The following is a 17,098-nucleotide window of genomic DNA, read 5'->3' as shown; positions in this document are numbered from 1 at the left end:
ATGCTTCTTTTTCTATGTCTGCTTCTGTCTCCTTGAACCCCAGTCGGCCTCAGCAGATGGCCGCTCACACGGAGCCTGGTTCTGCTGGAGGTTTCTTCCTGTTCAAAGGGAGTTATTCCTCTCCACTGTCGCTACAAGCATGCATAGTGTGAGGGATTGCTGAAGAGTCAATGAGTCAATGCAATCAGCTGGGTTTCCTTAGATAGAAAACTTTGAATCAATCTGACTGGATGATCTGGTGAACTGGAAAGTGAACTAAGATGACATGATGTTGCGCTATAGAAATAAACTGAATTGAATTGAATCCATTCATCCATCACCCATCCATTCATGCTTCATCCATCTAGCCATCACCCATTTATCATTAACGTGAAAGAGCTGAAATCAGTCTCTGAAGTGAGGAAAGCTGATATTCCAGCATTTTAACACAAGCAAAGTTGTAACGGGTGAAGATTATATTTTTCCTTTAAGTATTATTAATCTAGTGTCACTTTAGAGATTGAGTTTAAACTTAAATGAAAGAGTTTCAGTACTTTTCCGATGAGAAGATCAGATACGTGTCCGTTGGTAACATATTTTCTTTATGGTGGCCCCTCTGAACACAGAGCCAAAGGCTCCAGTCTTTAACAACAGGTTAATGATTACTATGACAAGCTGAGAGTATCCCTTAAAAATGTACTTCACAGAAAGAAGATGGGCGTAGATTAATTAGTAGGATGGAGGGATTCCTTTCTGTTCATTTACACCAGGTTATGCCATGCACTGAGGAGAGGAGCTTCTCCAAGTGTGACCACAGCCAGGTGAGGACAGCGGGGATTAGGATCTGAATCTAGAATCTGATTTATCAGACTTCACTTCTACGGGTTTGCAGATTATCAATTTATTATTCTGCCTATTAAAAACCTTTTCAGGCTAACCTGAACCAGACTTAAATGGATTTAAAATAAATATAAACCTGCATTTAGCGGAAGCATTTTTCATTGTTTTTTTATTTACCTGAAACTAAACTGATGGAATTATTGCAGGCATGGGATTACAGACCATAGTTAAGTTTTGTTCAGAATGTAACAAATGATATTCAGACAGATTAAAAACCAACAAGTAAAGCTCCTTAGAGGAAACCCTTAAAAATACAAACAAGCTGCAAATAAAATGAATCAAACTGTGCAGCAAAAGGTGAAATGATTGAAAGTTTTAAATATTGAATGAGATGAGCAAACAGTTTTCAGACTGGTTAAGTGGGAGTTAAACCCGTTAGAGACACCCAGCTTGGTTCCTAACAAACTGATTTTCTGTTTGTTTCTTTTAACCCCTAGAAACCCACCGTTTTAGAGCGTTTACTCAGATTGCATGAAAATTACACTGGTAAAATGTTAACCAATATAGATATGTTAGACATCGTTGGAAAGCTTAGATTCTCCGCAATTACAACACCAAGTTCATTTTATGAACACAGCGAGCACCAAAGCACAATTATAGCAGCATGTTAAAATGTAGCATGACAAAGCAGCCACAATAAGCAAACATGTCTTTATTACTGCTGTTCAAAAAAGATTTACTATTTTCAAGAATAAAAAAAACAACTTTGAGTCTTGTTTGAACTGATGCAGCTTGGGCTGTGTTTTACTCACCCAGTTTTCATGTATATATTCAGAAACTAGAAGGCGTTAGCTTTCAAATAACGTATCACACATGTAATTTGGGCTTACAGTTCCTCAGTTATTTGCTTTTCCATTTGCGTATGCAAAATAGGTGAGCTTCCCACAAATGAGGTGGATATTAAGAGGTTAAAGGAAACTCAACAAAATTTAACATCCTTTCATCAAAAAGATTAAACTTAATCTGTGACTCGTTTTTGGATTATTTTACCCCAAAGGCAGTAAATGTAACTCTTGAGTGCCATAAAGGAAATGCTTTGTCATAATGATGATTACTTTATGTTGCTGTAAGGATAGGCACCAATTACTGAGCTTTAAAGGGATTGCTGAAGAATAACAGTCAAAATGGCTGCAGACTCTGATCCCTGCAGCGTTTTCAGGTCAACCTGACTTTCATCATCCCCTATTGTTTCAGAGTAAAACAAGAACCTCGACACGAAGAGGAGAGATAATGCTGAGGAGAGTTAGAACAGCGCTGTGGACCTATCGCAGCACCGTCCTCATTGTCCTCACCCCGCTGCTGCTCCTTCCTCTCCCTCTGGTCAGCAGAACTAAGGTGAACTTTTTTTTTTTTTTAAGATTCATGCTGCTGGGAGTTTTTTTTATTTCATATGTTTGTTTCTAGAAAATGAAGAATAGAACACTCAATAGACAATATAGGACTCTGAAAGCACATTATTAATTTTAGGAATGAGAAACTACACTCACCGGCCACTTTATTAGGTACCCCATGCTGGTAACGTGTTGGAGCCCCTTTTGCCTTCAGAACTGCCTCAATTCTTCGTGGCATAGATTCAGCAAGGTGCTGGAAGCATTCCTCAGGGAGTTTGGTCCATATTGACATGATGGCATCACACAGTTGCCGCAGATTTGTCGGCTGCACATCCATGATGCGAATCTCCCGTTCCATCACATCCCAAAGATGCTCTATTGGATTGAGATCTGGTGACTGTGGAGGCCATTTGAGTACAGTGAACTCATTGTCATGTTCAAGAAACCAGTCTGAGATGATTCCAGCTTTATGACATGGCGCATTATCCTGCTGAAAGTAGCCATCAGAAGTTGGGTACTTTGTGGTCATAAAGGGATGGACATGGTCAGCAACAATACTCAGGTAGGCTGTGGCATTGCAAGGATGCTCAATTGGTACCAAGGGGCCCAAAGAGTGCCAAGAAAATATTCCCCACACCATGACACCACCACCACCAGCCTGAACCGTTGATACAAGGCAGGATGGATCCATGCTTTCATGTTGTAGACGCCAAATTCTGACCCTACCATCCGAATGTCGCAGCAGAAATCGAGACTCATCAGACCAGGCAAGGTTTTTCCAATCTTCTATTGTCCAATTTCGATGAGTTTGTGCAAATTGTAGCCTCAGTTTCCTGTTCTTAGCTGAAAGGAGTGGCACCCGGTGTGGTCTTCTGCTGCTGTAGCCCATCTGCCTCAAAGTTCGACGTACTGTGCGTTCAGAGATGCTCTTCTGCCCACCTTGGTTGTAACGGGTGGTTATTTGAGTCACTGTTGCCCTTCTATCAGCTCGAACCAGTCTGGCCATTCTCCTCTGACCTCTGGCAACAACAAGGCATTTCCGCCCACAGAACTGCCGCTCACTGGATAATTTTTCTTTTTCAGACCATTCTCTGTAAACCCTAGAGATGGTTGTGCGTGAAAATCCCAGTAGATCAACAGTTTCTGAAATACTCAGACCAGCCCTTCTGGCACCAACAATCATGCCACGTTCAAAGTCACTCAAATCACCTTTCTTCCCCATACTGATGCTCGGTTTGAACTGCAGGAGATTGTCTTGACCATGTCTACATGCCTAAAGGCACTGAGTTACCGCCACGTGATTGGCTGCTTAGAAATTAAGTGTTAACGAGCAGTTGGACAGGTGTACCTAATAAAGTGGCTGGTGAGTGTATTTTATGATGAACATTTTATAATAATCAAACAAACTATCTCTACAGGAGCCACATCCCTTTTTTCTAGTTCTGGTCTTTTGGTTGGAAGGCCTCCTTCTTCCCATCCACCTCATATTTAACTCCTCCCTGGATTCTCTGAGGCCAAATCTTGGGCTTAATCCCAAAACCTGAAATTATCTGAAATTATTGTTCCTGTTCCATCACCTTTCATTGGGTCAACAGTAAAACATTCAGGATAGGAAAGGAGCTAAATCCAGTAGGCCTTCAGCCTCAAAAACAAATAAAGGCTCATTTATACTCTGAAAACAGGTGGTGTGTGCTTGTCACAGTTAATGCAGATATGTCCACCCCCACCCCCCACCCCTTCCGCAGACACTCTGCTGCTCCTTTCCCAAACTGTAGGTGGCCGCAGACAGGAGGCATCTGATTGGTCAGATCTCCATCCGCTCTACACTATGCGTATTTCCTGTTCGGTACCTTACCGGCTTGTTTTGTTTGTATGACCGCCATTGTGGAAAATGACTGGTGAAGATGGACCACCTAGAAGAGCGAATCTATTCGCTCATCAAATGAACAAGAATAAAGAGAAAATGAATTTTAATATTTAGATCTACGTCCGACATGAAATCCCAGTAAGGCTCAGGCCTTCAGCGCCAACCATAGCTTAAACTCTACAGTCCCTGGATGTTTGAGAGGCATCCCTCTATTTTCCTAAAGGTGAGTAAAAAGTGGGTAATTGTGTGTTTTTGCCGTTTAGGAAGCACAATGTGCCTTTGTGCTGCTGCTCATGGCCGTGTACTGGGTGACAGAGGTGATCCCTTTGTCCATGACCGCCATGCTTCCCGCCATCCTCTTCCCCTCCTTCGGCATCATGAAGTCATCCAACGTGAGTCAATCTGAAAACTGACAAGGTTGGAGTTTCAGTCCTGATGGAGGAACTGGAATAGAGTCACCCTTTAATCATCCATCAGCTCTAAGCATGTTTTCCAGTCGTCTGAGGCGCTGCTTTAAGCAGTCAGGAAGTAATATTTCCCTGCTGTATGCTTATTGGCCAGTTGCTGGATGTGTCGTCATGTAATTTTAATGACCCTGGAGAAGTTCAGAAGCCCAAACTTTGGTCTGTAATTTCAGTTTTCACCTCATCGGTTTGCTCCTTCGTCTCCTTGTGGCGGAAGTGGCGCCAGAAGATCACTGTTATGATCTAATTTTCTGGACCTTTTTTTTCTGTTGAAATTTTAATTTTTTTGGTTCTCCAGTTTGCTTTGTTTTATTTTGTGTTGCTCTCTAGATTTAGTTTATTTTTGTATTTTTAGTTTTGCTGCACTGCAAAAACAATCCAGAAATAAGTAAAAAATGGCTTAAATTAAGTATATTTAGCCTTAATTTGAGCAGGTAAATAAGATGATTTGCCAATGGAATGAGTATTTATACTCTTAAAATAAGATAGTTAGATAATATTTACTTGAAATAAGACGATAAAATAGTTTTTTCTTATTTTAAAAGGAAATTGTCTGGTTCCATTGGCAAAGTGTCTTACTTACCTCCTCAAATCAAGGAAAAACACACTTATTTTAAGAAAAAATAACTTATTGAGATTTCTATTTTTTGCAGTGTGTTTATCTCTTTTCTTTAACCTTTTTTTATATTATTTGTTTCTTGGTCTAGTTTAAGTTATTTATCTTTAGGTCAGGTTTTCCATGGCTTCAGTTATCTCCAGTCCCTCCTCTAATCGTCTAGTTTTCTCCTCGGTCATTTCTTATTTTATAGTCATTAGTTGTATTCCCCTTTAGCCTTACTACAGTTATTAGATCCTTTTGTTTCTCCCTGGTTGTTCTCTGCTGCTCCCTAGTAACCTTTCCTTTCCCCTTAGCTCATTCTAGATCCTTCTATCCACATCTGCTCCCTATTAGCTAATCAGTCCCCCTATTGTTTCTATCTCCCATATATTCACCTACTATTCACTTCCTGGATCCTCATTATTCTTTAGGTTTATTCCTCCCTAGTCTCTCTTAGTTTTTAGGTTCCTGAGTTTCTTGTCGGTCGGTTCTTCACTATGGATTCTGTATTTTCACTCACTTTGCAAGTAATCATCTCTGCCTCTTCGGCTCTGCATTTGGGTCCACTACAACATCCACCAACCTGACAATAGCCTTTCTGTTTCACTCATTCCCTGCCATGAACATCCCTGATAATGCCAATCCAGCCCATGCCATAATTCTTCCACCATCCTGCGGGACAGTTGCCAAAATCAGTTTGTTTTCTCTGTGTCTGATGACCCAATTTCCCTGATCTGGTCTCATCTATTGGAGAGACGTTGTTCCAGACGTCCTTTGTTTTATTTTTATGCAATTTTTCACACTAAAGAGATGCTGGATGATTGTTTTTAAAGAGGAAGGTTTCCCATAGCAACCCAGCCAATATCAAACATAGTCTTTCTGTGTTGCCATGGAGTTGAAAGCATCAATTAGGGGCCTGCAGAGCCACAGGTGGAGTTCCTGGATGAATGTCAATTCTGAAGACCTGTAGCTGCTCTGAACATCTTCAAGCTGTGGAGGATCTTTCCCTCTATGGAAAGATGTTTAGAAAGTATCTCCATTTCACATGATCAACAGCAGATTCCTGCCTTTCCATCCCAGCCCTGTGGAAACAAACAGACTTCTATAGAGGTGTTGAATGTCAGTGGTTAGCGCCCTCTAGCTCTCGGGAAGGTAGCCTCCACTTTTTATAGTAAACAATGACAGAGATGAATTGTCTGTTTAGTTTGGAAACCAAACCAGATAAATATAAAGAAATCCTTTGGTGTTTTATTGTGATACGATGCATCAATGCTTAATATGTTGATCGAGTTCTATGAATAAAACCTCCCATGTTGCTTTAAGGTGGCGAAGGAGTACTTCAAAGACTTTCACTTCCTATTAGTGGGGGTCATCTGCCTCGCCACGTCCATTGAGAAGTGGGGCCTTCACCGCCGGATAGCGCTGAAGCTTGTCTCCATGGTGGGGGTGAACCCTGCATGGTGAGCACCGCTGGCATGGCTGCTGCATTTCAGTAGGAAGGATGTCATCATTTCAGAAGCATTACTGTGGTCACAAATTTCAGATCTGAATAAACTCTTTTTAGTTTTTAGTCAACAAAATGCAGTAGAGAGATTGAAAACTGCAGAAGTTTAAACTGATAAAAATGCATCAAAAATTATACAAACTTCAGTTAAAGACTAAATAAAACAGCATGAAAGGATGCAGTCGATAATCAGACTGCCTGCATTTGGTCTCTGTGTTTTAAACAGGAAACGTTCTGCTCTCAGTATGGCATGGAGGATATTTAACGTAAATCTTTCCCTCTTGAAACTGGGCTGAGCCCAGTCTAGGAAGCAAAGCCCTGCATAGTTTCCCTCATCCTGCTCAGATAAGCAGCTGATTGGCTCCCAGTCTGAGCCATAGAGCCTGATGTTCAGACGGTCGGAACTGATCCCTGTTCAGGAATTTTACCTACTGGACCCGGATTAGCTGCCTCTGCTGTTGGGGCTTAATGTTTTAGAGCTGGTTCAGGTGAATCTGCTGATAATCTGAGAGGCTCCATTTCTGCCCATGAGGAGCTGATTTTTTATGGGTTTTATTATTGTTTTTTGACTCTTATTGAATCTTTTTTTAATTTTTTTGTTTCACTATGTGAAACTTGGAGTTAATCATACATAATATTTATCATCATCTTCCTGGATTAGAACATCATTTTCAGTTTACGGCCATTTATCAGACGGCAGGCAGGTTATTAGTTTAACCAAACAGGTTAGCGGATCTGATCCTGTGCTGTGATGATGAGAGAGGTTTCTCTGCTTTAGCACGGCTGATTCTGATGATTGGAGTTTAGCTAAAGGCTGCTAATCAAATATCAGTGGAAATCAGCTCTGCTGGAGCAGGAAAACCTCTAAAAGCTGCAGGACGGCGGCCCCTGAGGGCCGACTTTGGGGATGCCTGCTGTATTGGAGCAAATCAAAGTGTCTCCATGCAGCTGATTGTTCTCATGCTGTCTCCTCCAGGCTGATGCTGGGCTTCATGTCTGGCTGTGCCCTCCTGTCGATGTGGGTTCAAAACACTTCAGCGGTTGCCATGGTGATGCCCATTGTAGAAGCTGTCCTCCAGCAGATCCTAAAGGCCAAGGAGTTGGGATGTGGCGGCAATGTGAACCCGAACCTGCAGCTGGATGGTAACTGATGTCCTTCAGAGAGACACAGACTCTTGGTGTCTTCAGTCTGTGGAGGAAAATCCATCATTCAGATTTACTGCTTTACAGGAGTGCCAAGCGTTTATGTGCAATAACCAGAGACAACGTCTCCATGGTGATCTGAAGCTCTCAGCCTCCATGTTTGGGCGCGTCCATAACTGTTTGCTCAGCTTAACATGATGTAGGAATTTACAACAAAAGCTCACCCTTTTTTTTCAGTTGTTCTGAATATTTTCCATTTTGGCTTTTCCTTTAAAGCCAAACGAGTTTTCAACATTAGTCTTGGTTCTAGAAGTAAAGGTTGCTGGAGTCTTTTACTTTATGGGATGGTCCCAGCATCTCTGCCCTCATGGCTGATGTTCTCAATGCTGAAATGCTTTGTGCTTCATGTGATCCTTTCCAGTCAATCTGAATCCCAAATAATCAGCATTTCAGGTCAGGGCCTTTTGATTTCTGGAGTCGTTACTGTAGAACGTCTGCACTTTGTTTTAATTTCCCTAAATAACAAGAACATTTGAGATGATTGGTTCAAACCAAATGATCCGTCTAATAGGAGCTCACCATCAGTGACTTCTAACCTGATTGATGCTGTCAGGATGAAACCTGAACCTCCAGCAGGAAACTAAATTATAAACTGAATCTTTCAACCATCCGTAAAAAGGCTGAGAAAATGACCTCAGGAGGAGGCTGTGTTCTGGTCTGGGAGCCTAAGCAGCTCCTGCTTCCTGTCAGAGTGATCTCCTCTCCACCTCCTGGGACGGGAACACGACGGCACCAATCTTCATCATCAACATCATCTTCTCTTTTTGCAGAAACCAGCATCAGCTCCCACACAGTGAAGGAGACTGTAAGGTGTGCAGCTTTTGTTCTCCTGAACCATCAGGAGGTCCAGTTCCTCCACCTCCAGATCTGACTGAAGCTTTTCTGCTCCACAGCAACGACAAGAAACCAGATGTTCCATCAGAAGATCTCAGCGGCGTTGAGGTTCAACCACATATTGACCCAGCTCAGGTCTGAATCCTCAGTCATGCCACAGCTCCTCCTCTTCCTTCCCCTCCTTCTCATCATGATTCTGTGTTATTCATCATTTCTGCTTTGTTCAGATAATCACCTCACAGGAGGCAGGAGATGCTGATTAACAGCAGAATGGTCATAATCTGTGCTTTTATAACAATGGGATCAACAAGCCAAGTGTCTTTCTGCCGTTTTTAGTCCTGCAGCTGTTTCCATAGTTTCAGCAGCATCTCCTCTCTTTGCTTTTTGCAGAACAAACTCATTTTATCCCTGAAGTTTTAAAGCAATAATCAGTGCAGCAAACTGGGAGCGTTCTGGTTTACTGCTGACAGCAGATACTGCTGCCCCCTGCAGGCACATCTGCTCATTTCAATCAGGGCTCTGAGATGCTGTTAATGCCTCCTACCTCCTACCTCCTACCTCCTATCCTTAGCTGCTTCATCAACAATGTTTAGATCTGCTAGCTTCCCTTTATCAGCTTAATCAGAATTCTACAAGAAAATAATAAGTCCTTAAATTCTCCTACCTCCAACTTTTTTTTCCTCAGTGTGTGAAACAAAGAAATGCAGCTCAGGACTTCTATCAACAATACTTAAAAATTATATATATATATATATATATATATATATATATATATATATATATATATATATATATATATATATATATATATATATATATATATATATATATATATATATATATATAAAGGGATACAGACAAAACAAGGCGCAGGAGGTTCAGATTTCTTCAAGGGGGGCTATAAAATCAAAGTAGACATATACCAAAAACCAATCCAACATATACTAAGTTATCACACCAGTATATAGGAATGCCAACAAAAAACATTTTACAAACACCTTATAAAAACAAAACATAATTTCATGTCCAGGTTTACTTTTTGTACATAAATCTTGCCCTTCTGAGGCTTTGTGAAGGTAAATCTGTGTTTCCATGGTCCAATATTGTGTCACAAACCTAAAAAAAATATTAACCTGTTTAATAATGGAGAAACTATCAGTCAGCTTTAGAATTTTTTAATATAAAAAAACTATTTTCTGAGAATGTGTTTGCTTAAGACCAACTATGCAAATGAACAAACATGTAGAAAAAATAGAATATATTCTATTATTTTCCATGTGATTCCCAGATTGTTCATTCTTCTTTGCCTTTTCTAAAAAGTGCTTTAAATCAGTCCTAGCTGTCTTTATCCATGCTGGCTCAGATCCTGACCTTTGAAAAAAGAGACAGGGAGGCAGATAAAGCCTCACTGCATGCAGGTAGCCTAGCCTTGGAGCTAAACCAGGCCTGGAAAAACACACAGTGAACCGTCTGCATCTGTCTTTGGACTACTGATTGGATGAAAAAATCTGAGTGTGACTGGCTGACGGTGTGGTTCATTTACATACATTTATGAAGTCACAAGCGTAGAGACAGAGCCAAGCGCACAGCTGGTGTTGAGAGTGGAAAGAGCATGTGGAGCGCGTGCAGAGATGGAACTGAGGTCAAGGACAGTGGGCTAAGAAGAGTTGAGCGCTTGCCAGACCGTTTTTGAGCAGGTGCGTGTTGTCTCACTGCGTGCTCACACAGAAGGTAAATGGCATGTACTTATATAATGCCTTTATTCAAGTCAGGAGACTTTACACTACATTCATTCACCCACACACTGATGGTGGAAAGCTACATTGTAGCCACAGCTGCCCTGGGGCTCACTGACAGAAGCGGGGCTGCCGTACACTGGCGCCACCAGGCCCTCTGATCACCATCAGCAGACAATGCAGGTGAAGTGTCTTGCCCAAGGACACAAAGACACTGAAAGTCAGAGCCGGGTTTTGAACCGTCAACCCTTTGATTTCAGGGCAAACTCCTACATCCAACGCCACTGTCGCCCCAAAGGCACAAATATCGCTCCATAAATATGGCTTCATACGCGCTGAGCTCTTCTTTACCCGCCTCAGAGCAGAAATACGTCACCAATCTGGCCAAAAATGAAAGGAAGCATTTTAGGATTTAAAGGTTAAATATTTATATTGCAAATTTAAAAAATATATATAAATATAGTTTGAAATATATTTTATAAATATAAATTATAAAATATAAATGTTATTATTTAACTTTCTTTTTTTTTTTTTTCTTAATCAAGGTCATTGTGCTGGTGGAGCGGCACCCTAGCGCCATCTATTAGCCAGCTGCCACTGGACACATTAATGTCCGATGTTCCACGGTGGTGGTGGCATTATGGTCAGGAGAAGCCATCATAGGGTCCTGCAGCAGCGAGTCTGCCTCTGATTGAATGTGTTGTTTCGTTCTTTAAAGCCTCCCATTGGCTGAAATTCAACGGGTCTTTAGAGCAAAGTGGGACGGGGTGCGATTACTTTTACACAGTCTGCTCTGAAAATCCTCTTCTTTTGTATCAAAACTGGTTTGATCTGAAATATTTCAGGAAGACCAGAAGGTAAAAGATGAAAAAAGCTGTAGGGGGTGAAATGTTTGTGATTGTGCTGCAGATGGCTCCCTCCCAGGGTTCATTTCTCTGCTTTGTCATCCTGCAGGCTACAGCGTGCGTTCCAGCCGCCGTCAGCGGGAATAAACAGGACCTAATGTTGTGCAAAGCCATGTGCCTCGGCATCACCTACTCCTCCAACATCGGTGGCATCAGCACGCTGCCAGGAACCTCTCCCAACCTCATCTTCTCTGAGTATCTCAATCAGTGGGTGGCTAACTTTCTATCTACATCATTCATGCTTTGGAAATGAGACACAAAAACAGACTGATAGTCTGTGGATATGAATCAGTGTTTGGACAGCAATCACCATCACTCTGATCTTTGTTTGCATTCAAACCGTCCACCTGTCTTCACTCTAAGGATTTACCCAGAATGCAATGCCATCAACTTTGGGAACTGGCTGCTGATGTGCCTTCCCATCAGTCTCATCATGCTCCTGCTCACATGGGTGTGGCTTTACTGGCTGTTCCTGGGCTCAGAGTGAGTGTCAGCCATTCCATGCATGTTTATCTGCTCTGTCCTGTGAATCACAACAACTTTCATTCTCAATGATTTAAACATTTAAGGTGAATTTATTTCACCTAAAAAATAAAAAAAATAAATTAAATAGTAGGTTGATTTTCTATGTTTAATCATTTCTGGATATCTGGTGTCCCTGGATTGTTGTGGTCAACCTAAACCTGACATCTGAAACATTTCAAACAGGAAAAAAAGAGTCTGGATGACTAAAAAATAAAAGGGGAAACTAAGAGTCATGTTTTGCTTGTATAATGCAACACGTCTGTATATAGTGGCTGAGGGGGGCAAACGTGCTATAAGTACAAAGATTGGATTAGTTGCAGCATCATTCCTGCGTCTGCAGAATCATTTTCACTTTGCCCTTCTCCATCTTCTGACTGCAGCAGTTAAATGCTGCTGTGTTTGTGATTTGAGGTCTGTGTGTTTTTGAGTTATTCAATGGTTTTGATTGCATAACTTTTTCTATTATGTATCTGCAGCGGGTTTCCACTTGACACAGGTCTAAAAAGCTTGTTTATATTCTTTAAATGATGCAACATTTCTGAGGGAAATGAAGCTTGTTGGCTGTGAAGGTGGAGAAGCTTTTCAATCCACACCCAACAGTTCCTGGTTCAACCACTGGGGACCAACCGCCGCTCTCAGCCCACCAATCAGGGTTTATCAGAGAATTCCTTAGGAAATCTGGGCGGGGAGACGATGAACCAGTCTTCCTGCAGTCCCACTCAACACTTGTTGATGACATCATTCTTAGAGATTTCTGATTCATGATGGATGGAGAACGGGAGGCCATTAATAAACTCTATGTCCCTCATGAGAACCTGGCAGGCTGCAGAGCTAATGCGCTTCTGAGGTCCCTGTTCATCAGATAATAAAGGACGCTGCCATCAACACGAGTCAACATGTTACTGATCAGCCAATTTCCTTTCAATGATGCCACAGCTTCACAGAAGGGCTTCTAAATGAGAAGAACTGAAGGAGGCTTGTTAGGAAAAGCGGCTCTGCTAAACTGAAGTCTATCTAAATTAGATGCATCAAAGAACATCAGTGAGAGCATCTGTCCACAGAGAGATATTTCATTATCATCAGTCATCAATGCTTATGATTTATTTTGTTGAATCTTCTACTTTTACCAACTCATTACACATTAGGCTGTAGATAACTCAGATAGATCGAACCTTAGCATGGAGGATAGACTTTAGAGACAGAGAGGCGCCTTTCTGCTTCTCTCCCAGTAAACATCTGCCCATCATCTGGACAGCTTCAGCTTCCTGTGGCGCTGCAAAGGAGAGCGCTCCCAGAAGGAGGAGGCAGCACAAAGGGTTATAGAGGAGGAGTACAGGTCCCTGGGAGCCATGAGGTGATCATTCATTCATTCAATTGTTCATTAATTCATTCACTCCTTCATTCATGCACTCCTCCCTTCCTTCTTTCATTCAATCTTTCATTCATTCACTCCTGCATTCCTTTATTCATTCACATCTTCATTCATTCATTCATTTACTCCTTTAGTCATTCATTCCTTCCTTCCTTCAGTCATTCACTCCTCCCTTATTCATTCACTATTCATTCATTCACTCTTTCAGTCATTCCTTCCTTTCTTCAATTATTCATTCATTACTCCTTTAGTCATTCATTCACTCCTCCATTCATTCATCCATTTATTCATTCCCTCTTCCTTCCTTCCTTCCTTCCTTCCTTCCTTCCTTCCTTCCTTCCTTCCTTCCTTCCTTCCTTCCTTCCTTCCTTCCTTCCTTCCTTCCTTCCTTCCTTCCTTCCTTCCTTCCTTCCTTCATCCTGTGTATCTTTGGCTGTGAATCAATCCGATGTGTTTCGGCCATTTTATCCAGGCCTCAGGAGATCTTTACCGGCTTGGTGTTCCTGCTCATGGTGCTTCTGTGGTTGACCAGATCTCCAGGTTTCATGCCAGGCTGGGCGTCTCTCTTCCCCCAGTGAGTGAATTTTTCACACGGCTGTTAAACCTTATCCAGAAATTGAAGACAACTCACCTCCATCCAGAGGTGTCCTTGTTCTGAACATTATTGGATATAACCAGGTCAGAATGGGTAGTAAGAGCAGCAATCCCTTATTTAGGGATTAGTAATCTGACTAATTTCAAGACGGCCCAGTCGGCATCAGCGGCTGGCCGCTCACATGAGCCTGGTTCTGCTGGAGGTTTCTTCCTGTTCAAAGGGAGTTTTTCCTCTCTACAAGCATGCTTAGTTTGAGGGATTGCTGAAGAGTCAATGCAATTAACTAGTTTTCCTGAGGCCCCTGTCACACCTTGCTGATTTATCCAGTGTTTGCCTGAAGCCCCAGAATCTCCTAAAACGCTGGCATATGCTGAACTTTCTATGTATTTATTCCATTCTGGGCGTATACACTATATTGCCAAAAGTATTTGCTCACCCATCCAAATTATTGGAATCAGGTGTTCCAATCACTTCCATGGCCACAGGTGTATAAATTCAAGCACCTAGGCATGCAGACTGTTTTTACAAACATTTGTGAAAGAATGGGTCGCTCTCAGGAGCTCAGTGAATTCCAGCGTGGAACTGTGATAGGATGCCACCTGTGCAACAAATCCAGTCGTGAAATTTCCTCGCTCCTAAATATTCCACAGTCAACTGTCAGCTGTATTATAAGAAAATGGAAGTGTTTGGGAACGACAGCAACTCAGCCACGAAGTGGTAGGCCACGTAAACTGACGGAGCGGGGTCAGCGGATGCTGACGCGCATAGTGCGAAGAGGTCGCCAACTTTCTGCAGAGTCAATCACTACAGACCTCCAAACTTCATGTGGCCTTCAGATTAGCTCAAGAACAGTGCGCAGAGAGCTTCATGGAATGGGTTTCCATGGTCGAGCAGCTGCATCCAAGCCATACATCACCAAGTGCAATGCAAAGCGTCGGATGCGGTGGTGTAAAGCACGCCGCCACTGGACTCTAGAGCAGTGGAGACGCGTTCTCTGGAGTGACGAATCGCGCTTCTCCATCTGGCAATCTGATGGACGGGTCTGGGTTTGGCGGTTGCCAGGAGAACGGTACTTGTCTGACTGCATTGTGCCAAGTGTAAAGTTTGGTGGAGGGGGGATTATGGTGTGGGGTTGTTTTTCAGGAGCTGGGCTTGGCCCCTTACTTCCAGTGAAAGGAACTCTGAATGCTTCAGCATACCAAGACATTTTGGACAATTCCATGCTCCCAACTTTGTGGGAACAGTTTGGAGCTGGCCCCTTCCTCTTCCAACATGACTGTGCACCAGTGCACAAAGCAAGGTCCATAAAGACATGGATGACAGAGTCTGGTGTGGATGAACTTGACTGGCCTGCACAGAGTCCTGACCTCAACCCGATAGAACACCTTTGGGATGAATTAGAGCGGAGACTGAGAGCCAGGCCTTCTCGTCCAACATCAGTGTGCGACCTCACAAATGCGCTTCTGGAAGAATGGTCAAAAATTCCCATAAACACACTCCTAAACCTTGTGGACAGCCTTCCCAGAAGAGTTGAAGCTGTTCTAGCTGCAAAGGGTGGACCGACGTCATATTGAACCCTATGGATTAGGAACGGGATGTCACTTAAGCTCATATGTGAGTCAAGGCAGGTGAGCAAATACTTTTGGCAATATAGTGTATATAGAGTATTCATAACGAGTCCAGAACTTCTGTCCAACGACAGCCTAACTTCTTCATAATGCACGGCAGCATAATGCCCATCAAAAATGATGCACACACCAGTGTCCTGAGGGGGGGGGCAATCAGGGGAGGATCAAGAAAAATATTTATGGGGTGGCGAGAGGGGGGCAGGAAGTTTCATACTATATATACAAAAAAAAGAAACAATACTGCTTCATATTAAGCAGGATTTACACCAGTATCACGTTTTTAACTTTACTTTTAACACTTTTTGTTTTATTAAAGGAAATATCAGATTTTCTCAGGTGCCAAAAAAAATGTAAGATCTCTGCAAAGGCTCACCAGAGAGCATAACATAAAGTTAACATGACTATAACAGCTGAATGCAGTGATTTCCATGTTGCTCAGCAAAACGCTTCACAACTTTATTGAGATCCAATGCCTTTGTGTGCTTTGATTTGAGTACAACCAAACCTTTCAGTCATAGTTGACCGCAAATATGTCTTTGAGCCTGAGACATCAGGCCTAACTAACATCATAGATAGAGAAATAACGTTCTGCAACCTGATTTTTATCATCTCAAAATCAGCATTGCAGCTATGCTAGCAACATTGTGCTTTCATTATGATTTAATTTCTCGATAGAGAAATCCCGTGTCTCCTCTCCCCATGACCCCTGGCTCCCTCGCTTTGCCCCATTTGGTTTTCAAAACTAATCAGTCTCAGTCACTCTCGTGTCACCTCATGCTGCATTCTCTGCAGTCCGACATTGGAAATTAGCGGTCGGTAATTCTCAAATGATCCATAATTTATAAGCCTCGCCACCCCTACAGCCAACTGGGGTGGCAGCAGGGGTGGCAAGGCTGTCATTTAGGGAGGCATTTGCCACCCTATGCCACCCCAGTAGATCCGCCTATGGGGGCAATGCGCCCGGAGGCACTAGACCTGCAGGAAAAGATTCTTTGATCGCCGTATTAACCTTGCTGCTGTTCACAGCATGCTAAATAACAAAAAGAAAAAATAGAATAAATAAAAAAAAAAAGAAAGAAAGAAGTTTTTTGGTGGCAGCAGATTGAGCGTCATGTCTGCTAAGAAGTTTGGTGGGCATGAACGCAGGGAGGATCCATCACCCTCACCTTCTGGCTCACCCTATGATGGGGATGAAGTCTGGAGGAAAACTGACGGTTTCCTCCTGTGAACCCCCTTTATACCAAATCACTGCCAATACGCCATTATACAGTAGCTGGAAGTTAGAAACACGTTCAGCGCTCGTCTGGAACACGTCAGATACCTTGATATGAGTTTGAGAGAAGTTCTTGATAAGTTACGCAGAAGTTATGCAAAAGTTACTCAGAAGTTTAGGATAAGCTAGACGCCACGACTGATGAGGAACTGACACTGAACGTATGTAAACCATCAGATAACTGACCTGGAACTGATGATGTAATTTTTAGCATGCTGTATGTATAAATCATCAAGGTGTGACAGGAGCTTTAGATAGAAAACATTGAATCAATCTGACTGGAATATCTGGTGAACTGTAAAGTGCCTTGAGATGACATGATGTGAATTGGCGCTTTAGAAAAAAAACCAAACTGATTTTAATTTAGGGCAGTTAAAGTAACTA

The 17,098-nt window shown here is 42.3% G+C and overlaps 1 protein-coding gene across 2 annotated transcripts in view; it reads left to right on the top strand.

Moving 5' to 3' along the window:
• Positions 1–17,098, top strand: part of slc13a1 (solute carrier family 13 member 1) — a 38,989-nt gene that overhangs the window by 15,842 nt on the left and 6,049 nt on the right. Inside the window, exons 1-11 of one of the 2 annotated variants that reach the window (XM_038301144.1) lie at positions 644–800; positions 2,074–2,214; positions 4,341–4,469; positions 6,463–6,599; positions 7,620–7,786; positions 8,617–8,656; positions 8,740–8,815; positions 11,371–11,528; positions 11,685–11,804; positions 13,102–13,200; positions 13,691–13,792. In XM_038301144.1, the coding sequence (XP_038157072.1) occupies positions 717–800; positions 2,074–2,214; positions 4,341–4,469; positions 6,463–6,599; positions 7,620–7,786; positions 8,617–8,656; positions 8,740–8,815; positions 11,371–11,528; positions 11,685–11,804; positions 13,102–13,200; positions 13,691–13,792 (1,253 nt within the window). In that variant the 5' untranslated portion in view covers positions 644–716. Of the gene's footprint in view, positions 1–643; positions 801–2,073; positions 2,215–4,340; positions 4,470–6,462; positions 6,600–7,619; positions 7,787–8,616; positions 8,657–8,739; positions 8,816–11,370; positions 11,529–11,684; positions 11,805–13,101; positions 13,201–13,690; positions 13,793–17,098 lie in introns of those variants that run through there. The other variant, XM_038301145.1, reaches the window with a different exon arrangement.

The sequence above is a fragment of the Cyprinodon tularosa genome, unplaced genomic scaffold (genome assembly GCF_016077235.1).
Source record: "Cyprinodon tularosa strain WSP-4 unplaced genomic scaffold, ASM1607723v1 ctg461, whole genome shotgun sequence".
NCBI lineage: Eukaryota > Metazoa > Chordata > Actinopteri > Cyprinodontiformes > Cyprinodontidae > Cyprinodon > Cyprinodon tularosa.
Note: the sequence above shows the minus strand (reverse complement) of the source record. Positions and strands in the feature narration are given on the sequence as shown.